General features: G+C 40.9%; 1 protein-coding gene across 1 annotated transcript in view; it reads left to right on the forward strand.

Annotated features, from left to right (window-relative positions):
- The window catches only part of CD96 (CD96 molecule), a 52,958-nt gene that overhangs the window by 21,356 nt on the left and 19,266 nt on the right, over positions 1-12,336 (forward strand). The window contains exons 8-10 of the mRNA XM_053310096.1: positions 3,158-3,232; positions 3,858-3,932; positions 4,213-4,287. Of these exons, the coding sequence (XP_053166071.1) occupies positions 3,158-3,232; positions 3,858-3,932; positions 4,213-4,287 (225 nt within the window). The remainder of the gene's footprint in view (positions 1-3,157; positions 3,233-3,857; positions 3,933-4,212; positions 4,288-12,336) is intronic.

Genomic DNA, 12,336 nt, shown 5'->3' on the forward strand with positions numbered 1-12,336 from the left:
TACCCTGCTGCCATTGGAGGTTTGGCTGGTGGTGGCATGGGGGTGAGTCCTCTCTGTGGTGGTCCCTGCCTCAGATGCTCTCTCCTTTGGCTGTCTTCAGGTGTTGGTTAAACACACATTCCCCCCACCAGGGCTTTTTGGAGTGTTTAATTATTGTGGGTCTTGCTGGTGTTGGACCCTGGCAGCATCAGCTCTCAGCTGCAATGTTTCATAGTGACCCCGGGGCGGGGGGGATGATTAGGGTCATGGATAAAAATGCTGGACTCCTCTCCTCTTTGTTCTTCCAGGGTTAGTCTCCATTTTGTCTCTCCAGAGATGGCTGTTTGTTTTGGTCTCTCTCTTCAGCCATGAGCTACAGCTGTAATTAAGCTGCAGGCTTATTCACATTTGTTTGTAACTTTTTATTTAAATAAATCCTTGTAGTTCTTCAATCCTACACTGTCTCAAGACCTCTTGCTTTGCTGCTTTCTCACCAAACTGGTTTTGCTCTGCTATTTGGGGACTGAACTGCCATTCTTCCCCTACAGCTGTCTATCTGATTTGTTATATTTCTGCTGTTTTTAGAGAGAATGTTATGTGTTATTGTCTATTATTTTGTTTTTGTAAGTAACCTCAAAATCTTTTAAAGAGCAGGAGGGGTTATAAATTCATCAATCAATCAATCATTCTTCCCAATAGGCTCTTGCCAGGGTGAATATCTTCATCTGATCCATAAAGCAACTATTCACCACAGGATTTTTCCATTATATTAATTTTCCATGCCCTACCAGAATATTCCAGAGGAGGTAGGGAAAACTGTCATAAGAACATACGAACAGCCCTGCTGGATCAGGCCTAAGGCCCATCTAGTCCAGCATCCTGTTTCACACTGGAAGCCTATAGGCAAGAGTTGAGGGCATGCCCTTTCTCCTGCTGTTACTCCCCTGCAACTGGTACTCAGAGGCTTTCTGCCTTTAAGGCTGGAGGTGGCCCACAGCCCTCCAACTAGTAACTGTCAATTGGACAATATGCAATTAAGAGGTTTCCACAACCAGGATGGATTAACCAGGTTTCCAACAGTAGTTTAGGCTGATTTGTAAGAAATCTTAGTTACAGCTATTTATTACGGCATTTTCTAATACACCTCACTGGCTAGAGTCCAAGAAAATACATCTTTAGTCCCGGGAAGGTCATGCCATGTATTCATCCTGGAATCTGGGCACCCTTTAAATGATGCATGTTACAATAATATTATCTCAGTCACTGTGTCCATTTGGTCCATGTGAATCATTCCACTCTTCAAGTGTTGCACAAGTACAAGAAAAGGCTAGGATTCACTTTTTCCTGAGGAGGTAATGTTCTCTTTAAAGAGTTGGGTCATCTAATGAAATACTGGTAGAATAGCCATCCTAACTATATTTTTATTTCAGTTTGATTGATTTTGTCTTAATACAGGAATTCCATAGAGCAGGGTTTTCCAACCTGTGGTAGTCCAGATGTCGCTGAACTACAACTCCCATCATTCCCAGCTACAATTTACAGCAGCTGGGGAATATGGGAGTTGTAATTCTGCAATATCTGGACTATCACAGATTAGGAACCCCTGCTTTAGAGCATGATAAAGGTAAAGTATGCCATCGAGTCAGTGTCGACTCCTGGTGACCACAGAGCCCTGTGGTTGTCTTTGGTAGAATACAGGAGGGGTTTACCATGGCCATCTCCCACACATTAAGAGATGATGGGGCTATTCTTACGATGACAAAAATTGGGCTAGGAAAGAAGCTGCGCCGTGGCTCCGCGCCATAGTTATTCGTGAGTAGACCCCCGGCCAGAAGGCTTAAAAGCAGCCTCCTGGCTCGGGGGTCTCCCCAGTATGCCCTGCGTGCTCGCATAGGGCATACTGGGGCTTCCGGGGGCCGCACAGCCCCCGAGCTCCCCAGCCCCCACTGGCTCTGTCTCTGAGCCGGCCATTGTGTGGGCGGCCGATCTGGCCACCTAGGGCTCCCTCCCCTCTCGTGGAACTCTCTGCCACAGGATGTGGTGACAGCCAACAACCTGGATGGCTTTAAGAGGGGTTTGGATGACTTCATGGAGGAGAGGTCTATCAATGGCTACTAGTCAGAGGGCTGTGGGCCACCTCCAGCCTCAAAGGCAGGATGCCTCTGAGTACCAGTTGCAGGGGAGAAATGGCAGGTGAGAGGGCACACCCTCAACTCCTGTCTGTGGCTTCCAGTGGCATCTGGTGGGCCACTGTGCGAAACAGGATGCTGGACTAGATGGGCCTTGGGCCTGATCCAGCAGGGCTGTTCTTATGTTCCCTCTCACTTCCCAAAACCAGGTCTCACGGATCGTGAGACCCGGTCCGATGCCTTTCAGCATCTTCCTATATTGCTGCTGCCTGATATAGGTGTTTCCCATAGTTGGAAAACATACCAGCGGGGATTTGAACCAGCAACCTCTGGTTTGCTAGTCAAGTCATTTCCCTGCTGCATCCTGGCTGCCAACGCAATTGTGGCACAGCAATGGAAACTACTAGACAACCTAAATGTGGAGAGATGGTACAATAAAGTATGGTCGTGGGCAATTTTAGAAAAAATTTCAGATAAGTGAAAGATAATGAAAAACTGGAGAAAAGAATCACAGGTTTATCACATCTGGAAAAAATATATTGTTTATTTAGAGTGTAACCAAGGCAACTCTGACTTTATTCATGAAACATGGAAGCTATGCGCATTTTGATATGTTTAAAAAAGTGGTTTAACTTCTAGTAGTGGTCTTCTAATATCTGTATAGTTTTGTTGGCTCATATTATAAGTTTGTTATATTGATTTGTATTGAACTGTTTATTTGAATGAATGAATTGAAATGAATATAGGTTGAAGTGTTTCAATAAAATTTTTTTTTTAAATTTCCTCACTGCAGAGCATGATTCTGACTAAGTGTCATCAAGTCAGTGTTGACTCTCTATATTGTAATACCACAGAGTATTCGATTTCTATTGTATTTGCTTCATCATATCAGCTTGTAATTCCACCATAATTCACTGATATAAAGTAATGTTTTATGGCATGATTCTTGGCACACTGAGAATCAGATCAACTGTCAGTTACTCTGCTGTTTTGAAGCCATTAATGGATAGTATATCCATGATACCATTTCATATGTTTACTTTCAACAGATATTCAGACTACAGCTTCAACACCTTTAACATTTATTAGTCAAGTTACTCCAGTTTCAAATTATCGTACTGAAAGTAAGTTAAGTTTGCTTATTTATCAATATGAAATACTTTATGTGCTTTTCTTGAAAACTAGAATTAAACTAAAGTAAAATTGTGTTGTCGAGTCGGTGTCAACTCCTGGCGCCCACAGAGCCCTTGTGGTTGTCTTTGGTAGAATACAGGATGGGTTTACCATTGCCATCTCCCATGCAGTATGAGATGATGCCTTTCAACATCTTCTTATATCGCTGCTGCCCAATATAGGTGTTTCCCATAGTCTGGGACACATACCAGTGGGTATTCGAACCAGCAACCTCTTGCTCCCTAGGCAAATTACTTCCCTGCTGCGCCATTAGGTGGCTAGAATTAAACTAACAAAGATGAAATAATGAGAAAGAATTTGATGGAGGTAGATCATGCTGTCCATTCTCTGAGCCATATGTTGTTTTCTTCCCTGACTAAAGAAGCAGAATGTTGCTGGGAGCTTACTACATGCTGTAGTTACTATATTCCAAGCAAGAAAAAATGTGCCAGGCAAAGCCAATTCTATGTAATAATAATTTACTAAATTACTTCCAGTATGTTTCAGGTATTACTATTATGTTATTCTTAAGCTGTTACTACCAACTACATTTCATGCAATGGTTATTTTCCACAGGATTTCAGACTACATCTCCAGCAACCACAGAAGTCATTAGTCAAGCTCTTCCTATTTCAAATTCTCCCACAGAAAGTAAGTTAAGTTTCTGTTTATTTACTTTAATGAAATATTTTCTGTTCTTTTCTTAAAAACTAGAATGAATCTAACTGATCCAGCAAAAAGTTGCTGGAAGGTTACTAAAACTCCGTGCTATTGCGATTGCATCTTCAGCAAGAAAAAGATTGTCAGACAAAGCTAATTACATGTAATAATAATTTACTAAATTACTTCCAGTATGTTTCAGATATTACTATTATGTTGTTTTTAAGCAGTTATCACAAGCTACATTTCAGGCAATGGTTATTTCCCACAGGATTTCAGACTACATTTCCAGCATCTACAGAATTCATTCATTCAGTTATTCCGGTTTCAGATTCTTCTACAGAAAGTAAGTTAAGTTTCTGCTTATTTATTCATATGGAATATTTTATGTGGTTTTCTTTAAAAATGAAAAAAAAAATCCACCCATAAAACTTAAAAATATGAACATAGTCCATCCAATATTGCTATTACTTTTACCCCATCCCAAGCACCAGTATTAATGGAATGATGCAAAATGGAAAGGATTGAACTGCATATGTTATTTATGGGAAACATATCCCCAAGTGTGTGTGGAAAATAGGATTTGATCTTCCCTCCTGGCTCCAGCACTTATTCCAAATCCATTCACACTCTCTAGTCAGATCATAGACCAGTGGTATTCAGGGGATTTATGGAATATCCAGTCCTTGGCTTCAGAGACTGAGAAAGCAAAACATGATATTATGTTCCTGGAGACCCTATGCAGAGGATCTCTCACACACAGCATCTGTCCCCCAGGAGGGATAGTCATCTGAGAAAGGAATACTGTTCTATTCTGCTGTCACCACCACCACCACATCTTCTCTTTGCATCTCCTGTTGCCTTGTGTTTCTCTTACACAGACACTCCCCTCCATCTGGCTAGCATAAAATCATTTTCAAGAAGGGGAGCATGGAAAGCACCAATTAAACTGCCCAGAGATGCAGGTTTGGGGCGATAGAGAAATATGTTCAATACAAATAATAATAAATTATAATAATTATGCTCTTTCCAAGCCCTCCACCCCACAGACACACACATACTTCCTGGAGTCATTTAGTGTCCTGTTGCTTGTCCAAGCTAACAAGAAAGAATATCTAGTGGTGATAGCTGCAGCAGGTCCTATTGCATTTTTAAGGCTTATTGTATCCAAAATGAAGCTTAATGTGTTTTCCCTCCCTCCATCCTGATAGTTCACAGATTCAGGAAAAAGCTAGCCCTCTCCTGTTTGCAGCAAACACTGCCAGATCTTTAATATACATAAGAACAGCCCTGCTGGATCAGGCCCAGGGTGTATCTGGTCCAGCATCCTGTTTCCCACAGTTGCCCACCAGCTGCCTCTGAGAAGCCCACAGGTATGAGGTGAGGGCATGCCCTCTCTCCTGCTATTGCCCCCCTGCAACTGGTATTTAGAGGCATCTTATCTCTGAGGCTGGAGGTGGCCTATAGCCACCAAACTAGTAGCCATTGATATACCTGTCCTCCATGAATTTGCCCAAGCCCCTTTTAAAGGGGCTTGGCCAAGCTAGTGGCCATCCAAGCTAGTGGCCATCAGCACAATCTGTGGCAGAGAATTCCATAAATTAATTATGTGCTGTGTGAAAAAGTACTTCCTTTTGTCAGTCCTAAATTTCCCAGCCATCAGTTTCATGGGATGACCCCTGGTTCTATTGTTATGAGAGAGGGGGAAAATTTTTTCTCTGCCCATGCATAATTTTATAACCTCTATCATGTCTCCTTGTAGTCGCCTCTTTTCCAAACTAAAAAGCCCCAGATGCTGTAGCCTTGCTTCATGAGGAAGTTGTTCCAGACACCTAATCATCTTGGTTGCCCTCTTCTTCACTTTTTCCAGTTCTACAATATCCTTCTTGAGATATGGTGACCAGAACTGTACACAGTATGTACTGTACACACCAAAGATTTGTATAAGGGCACCATAGATTTTTATATTAGCATTTTTATTTCCAATTTCCTTCCTAACGATCCCTAGCATGGAAGTTCTCTTTTTCGCAGCTTCCGCATACTTAGTTGACACTGTCAATGAGCTGTCCACCATGACCCCAAGATCTCTCTTCTGGTCAGTCCCCAACACCTCCTATCCCATCAGTGTATATGTTAAGTTGGGTTTTTTTGCCCCAATATGCATCACTTTACACTTATTTACACTGAACCACATTTGCCATTTTGTCACCCACTCACCCAGTTTGGAGAGATCCTTTTGGAGCTCCTCACAATATGTTTTGGATTTCACTACCCTAAATCGTTTAGTGTTATCTGCAAATTTGGCCACTTCACTATTTACTCTAACTTCTAGATCATTTATGAATACATCAAAGAGCACTAGTCCCAATACAGATCCTTGGGGGACCTTTCTTCTTCCCTCCATTGTGAAAACTGTCCATTTATTTCTATCCTCTGTTTCCTGTCCTTCAATTAATTACCAATCCACAATTGAACCTGTCCTTTTATCCCATGACTGCTAAGTTCACTCAAGAGCCTTTGATGAAGAACCTCATCAAAAGCTTTTTGGAAGTCCAAGTATACTATGTCAAGAGATTGCTTTTCTGCAATCTCCTTATCCTCCTTAATAATCCCTTTCACACCCTCATCATCTAAGGGTCTAACCATCTCCTTGGCAGGTTTTCTTTTTCCAATATATTTAAAGAAGTTTTTGTTATTCCCCTTGATTCTTTTAGCTATATACTTCTCAAACTCTCTTTCTAGATCCCTTATTATCTCCTTGCCTTTATTTTGCCAGAGTTTGTGTTCTTTTCTGTTCTCTTCATTTGGCAGGACTTCCATTTTCTGAAGGAAGTCTTCTTCCCTTTTATAGTTTCCCAGGTTCTACTTGTTAGCCATGCTGGTGTCCGCCTGAACTTGGTGATACCTTTCCTCCTTCTTCATATACATTCCAACTAGGAATATGGATATGTGCCCCAAACAAATCATCCCTGATTTGTTTTGTGTCCAAATCTACTCCCCGCAAATCACTCCAGATTCAATTTGTATTTGCTTCCATTTGATTTGGATTCAGACTGATTTGGACCACTTAACAAGGTCCTAGGGGCACCAAATTTGGGTGGTGGGTAGGTCCCCATGGGTACCACATGCAACCCAAGTTTCAAGGCAGTGGGATACTTAGTTGATTTTTAATGAATTTATTTTTTTTACTGATTTTGAACATTTGTGCCATAGGAAACAATGGGTATTCAAAATTGCCATATCCTAACCCTAACAGGGATCCCCAGCTTTCATTTTTTAAAAAGCTAAGTTCTAGCCCTTGTAGAAGTAGAGTTATGGAGCCAAATGTGCAGTCATTATTTTCCAAGTGTTTGGATTCTTTGGTGTATAATAACCTTTCCTCATAATAAATTCCTGTGAGGATTCATTGTACACCTTCATTTCTTCTGTTCATATTGGCTGTCACTGGACAGTGCCAACTGTCAACTGCCATGTGCCAACTATACCCAACCCCAGGACCACCACCTGCAAGGCAGTGCAGTACTCATTTTAATTTTTAGGAATATTGAAATGTTTAGATTCTTTGGTGTCTAATAACTTTTCCTCATAATGAATCCCTATGAGAACTGCAATGTGTCAACTACACCACCACCCCCCACACACTGGGGTACTCACTTTATTTTTTAGGTATTTTTGAAGTGTTTAGATTCTTTGGTGTCTTCATTACACACCTTCATTTCTTCTGTTCATTTTAACCCCACTGCTTTGCAAGTAGGGGTGGGGAATTAGTGGCATCCCATGTTCCAACTAGCCCCCAACCCACAAGCCACTGAGTATTCAGTTTTTATTTTAGGAATTTTTGAGGTGTTTAGACTCTTTGGTGTGTAATGAATCCTCATAGGGATTCATTATGAGGAAAAGTTATTAGACACCAAGAGCCTAAATACTTGGTGGGGGGAATCCTATAACATAAACTGAGTAATACCCCACTGCTTTGCTGGTGGGAGGGGGGTGTCGTTAGCACATGGCAGTTGACAGTTGGCACTGTCAAAAAGACAGTCAAAATGAACAGAGGAAATGAAGCTGTGTAATAAATCCTCATAGGGATTCATTGAGGGAAAGTTATTATACACCAAAGAATCCAAACACTTGAAAAATAGTGACCATTTGCTCCATAGCTCCACTTCTACAAGGGCTAGACATTAGCTTTTTTTTTTTTTTTAATGAAAGCTGGCAATCTGGGGGAATTAATAGGAGGGATCTGAATCTCGAATCGATTTGAATCGAATCAGGCATGATTTGATTTGTACCTGAATCTAGCCAATGGATTTGATTTGTACCCGAATCAATATGAACATCCCTAATTCCAACTGAGCTTCTATTATTAAATAAGTTCCATGCTTTCTGGAGTGATTTGACTCTCCTGACTTACCCTTTCTGTTTCCATTTTGAGGAAATTTCCTTTTCTGATGTCCACTGAATCTGTGTTGGACTTCCTTGGAATGCTCCACTTGCATATACGATGAATTGGATCACACTGTGGTCACTGTTCCCCAATAGTTGTGCAACTCTGACATCTTGCACCAGGTCCTGGGCACCACTCAGGATTAAGTCCAAGGTCACCTTCTCTCTGGTTGATTCTAAAAACATCTGTTCTAAAGCACAGTCATTTAGCATGTCTAGAAATTTGGCCTCTGTTTCAATGCCCACATATGAATTTGCCCAGGCTATGTAAGGGTAACTGAAGTCACCCATTATTACAGCTCAGTCTCTCTTTGATGCCTCTCTGATTTGCTTCTAAAATTCCAGGTCACTCTCAGCATTTTGATCTGGAGGGCAATAGCATGTCCCTAGTAACACCTTTTAGTTCTCCTATTGTCACCCATAATGTTTCAGTGGAGGACTCCGGTCCTCCTAGGTTTTCTAGCTTGTTGGATCCTATTCCTTCTTTAACACACAGTGCTCTGCCCCCAATCTGCCCCCCCCCCAGCCTTTCTGTAGAGTTTGTATCAAGGAATAACAGTGTCTCACTGCTTCTCACCATCCCACCAGATTTCCAATATGCCCGCTATATCTGTTTTCATTAGCAACCAAGCACTTCAGTTCACCCATCTTGGCTCAGAGGCTTCTGGCATTGGTATATATTTGATTTAGATATGAATATTTATTTTCAAAATGTACCCACCTATCTCATAAATGGACCCAAGGTGGCTTACAACAATCAGTTAAAAACAATAATAAAAACCATAAAATCAAAACAGCAGTAGGAAAACAGGAAAAGAGAGCACTAAAAATAACATTCATAGAGGATCATAATCAGCTGAGATCAGAGAAGTCCTGCTGAAATAGGCAGGTATTCAGTATATGCTGCAATAGTGGCAGGAAGGTAGCCAACAGCCCCTCACATGGTGGGAAGTTCCACATAGTGGAAACCACCACAGAGAAGCCCCCTCACATATCGCTGCCAGCTAAACCTCAGAAGGCTCCCTACAAAATCTTAAGGGATTGGAAGAACCATGTGAAGGGTGGTGGTCCTTAAGGTATCTTAAGAGCATTGGTATATAAACACCTAGACACCGAATCTCTTACGTGGCATTGGTGTGTGCTGTTTCCCTTACCATCATGTGACCTTTCCGACCATCTGTCATGTGCTTCCACCTGCTCTACTCCTGATTCTACTCCGTGCCCTTCATGTTTATCTGAAATATTTGCACCCTTGCAACTTAGGGGATTTTGCTTGCCAAATAAGATACCACCTAATTCCTTTTGGCAATCCCCCAGGTGTCATTTTAAAAGCTGCTCTACTTTTCTTTTTTTTAAGCACCGGCAGTCTGGTTCCATTTTTGTTCAAGTGCAGCCCATCCCTTTTGTGCAGGCTTTGTTTGTCCCAAAATGTATCCCAGTGCCTAATATTAAGACCACAAAGGCCTTAAAGGCCAGATCTGTCTGTCTGTCTGTCTAGTTATCTATCTAACATATTTATATACCGCCTGATTTATAGATATAGAAATTTAAACCCACAAAAGAAAATGACCAGCAAGACACAGGCAGACGTTGGCAATGATGTGAGTCTGTCCTAGCAAAAAGCTACAGCCAAAAGGGAATGCAATTTGAGATGATACTTAAAATATTCCCCAAATCCATCTCTCCTGGGAGTCATTGCACACATGTGAAATTACATTAGGAGCTGCAGTGCTCCAGATGGAGTACAGAGTCAGCTGTTTGCTGAACATTTGTCTTGAGCTGGCTCGGATTTCCTTGTAGGACAGACACAGCATATCATAATGATGGGATTTAATACATCTGACAAAGCAGACCAGTCTGCTCTTTCTTTTTCTTCTCTCCCTGCTCCTCTTCTACTTCTTCTTTAAATTTAGCTTCAGCTAGTCCTGGCATTTTTCTTTGTGCAGTATCTAGCTGTATGTGTTGTTTCCAAGCTAACTTTTTGTTATCATTTTAAAACACCCTTCAGTGTTTATCAGAAAGTGATCATTGGAACCAGAAATATTCCAAAATGCTCTGTGTGTGTGTGTGTGTGTGTGTGTGTGTGTGATTTTTAAAAGATGAACATGAAAATAAACCAAACGTATTTCAAGCAAGATCGCTTAATCAGTTGATGTATAGTGCCCTAATCCCACCTCTTCATCCAAGCTTTTTCAGATTTTTAAAATTTTAGGTTTAAAATCTGTTTTTGATTTTAAATTGTCTAAATTGTGTTAAGTTTTTTAAAATGTTTTTAACTTGTTCTTATATAACTGTTAATCACCCCGAGATGAAAGTTTGGGGTGGTGTACAAATTTGATATAAATAAATAAATAAATAGTCCAATCTTTGGATTTGATGAGCACAAAGAGAAAACACTTGTGCAAGACCTTCTTTATTCACTTCAGTGATTGCTGCAGTTCAACATGGATATCCTCATCATGCTTCCCATATTGAATTGAATGCACCAGTCTACTTGCCTGGGTGTGCTCTGAGCACCCATACATCTCTGGATCATAGCCTTAGTTCATAAAGGTCATGCCGGCCACCCAGTGGTACTCTTCCAAATCTCCTGCCTGAATTAATGAAACAGAAAACTCCACTTGCCTTTTTCTTTTTACAGTAAAAGTTTCCCATTTAACTTTACTCAGTGATAATTCAGAAGACAGCTGCTCAGCACTTAGGTTTCATAGGAGCATCCTTTGTGTGCAGCACAAAGAGACACTTTGATGCTTGCTGAGTGTTAGTTGCTGTATGTCTCTTCTTCTCAAGCCCAGAGACGTCAGATGGCTGAGTTCTGATCTTCCAAAATCCAGATAGATGTCAAGAACGATTGACTTGTTCCCATAGAATGTCTGAAATAAGGCTTTTGAATCAATAAAGAAACTGAGAAGGGTATTTTTTAAATTTAATTTGCAAGATCTTGAACATCTGACAAAGAGCTTGCTGTAGTTTTGATATCTTTGACATTTTACCTCCATTCATTTTAAACAGTTAAGTAAGTGAAGAAGAATCTGAAGCAGATTTCATAAGGGAAACATGTCATCTCGCTTCTTCAAAACATCAGCATAATGGACTTGAGTTAGGAGCTAGAAAGCTCAGGCCAAAGGAAGACAAGCTGTTGAGGGGCCTAGAAAAGCAAGAGGAGGGAGCGGGTGTGTGCCAGAGGTCCTGCTGCTTCAGATGTCACTGCCTTCAGAAGAGAGTGGGTGGTCAAGAGGCATTTTCAACAGCAGTGACCCAGTTGTAGAATGCTTTCTCTGACACTCACTTGGCATTGAACTTGATGCCTTTTCAGAGCCAGGTGAAGACCAGGACTTCTCCTAGACCTGGGCATTTAATGGACAGTTTTATTTCTGTTCTTCCTTGTTTTATTTCTGCTTTTCCTTGTTTTGAGCTGTCCTTGAGATTTTTTAAAAAGTTACTTTCATCTTCAATTGTTGATTTTAAAATTGTTTTCTTTTATTACTTTGTTAGTCCCTTGGAAGCTTTGGCTGAAAGGTAGCCTAGACATATTTTCACTAAATAAATGGAGGCCAAAGGAAGACTCAAGAAAGCAAAGGGAGAGTCTGGTGAAAGTAGGTGGGTGAGGTGGAACAAAACCTAGGTGGAAACAACCACAAAATATTTTTTTACAAAATTAAAATAAAATAAAAGGATTTTAACCAGGCTGGCAGAGTGGCTCAAAGAGCTACCAATCAAAAGAAGAGTTCCCTCCTAGAAACAGAACCCTGAGGCAGGGGGTGTCCTTATCTTGAAGCAGGAAAAGCCTTCAGAGAAGTATCAGCCATGTCTGAGAGGAGCCCTGGGGTTTGTTACAATATCATTAGTCCTTAGATGTAACCCCTACTGAGCCAGTATGGACAATACATTTTTATTTTATTTTATTTCTTATTTATTTATTTAACACATTTGTATACCACCCAAAACTCAA

Source organism: Hemicordylus capensis, chromosome 3 (assembly GCF_027244095.1).
Source record: "Hemicordylus capensis ecotype Gifberg chromosome 3, rHemCap1.1.pri, whole genome shotgun sequence".
Classification (NCBI taxonomy): Eukaryota; Metazoa; Chordata; class Lepidosauria; order Squamata; family Cordylidae; genus Hemicordylus; species Hemicordylus capensis.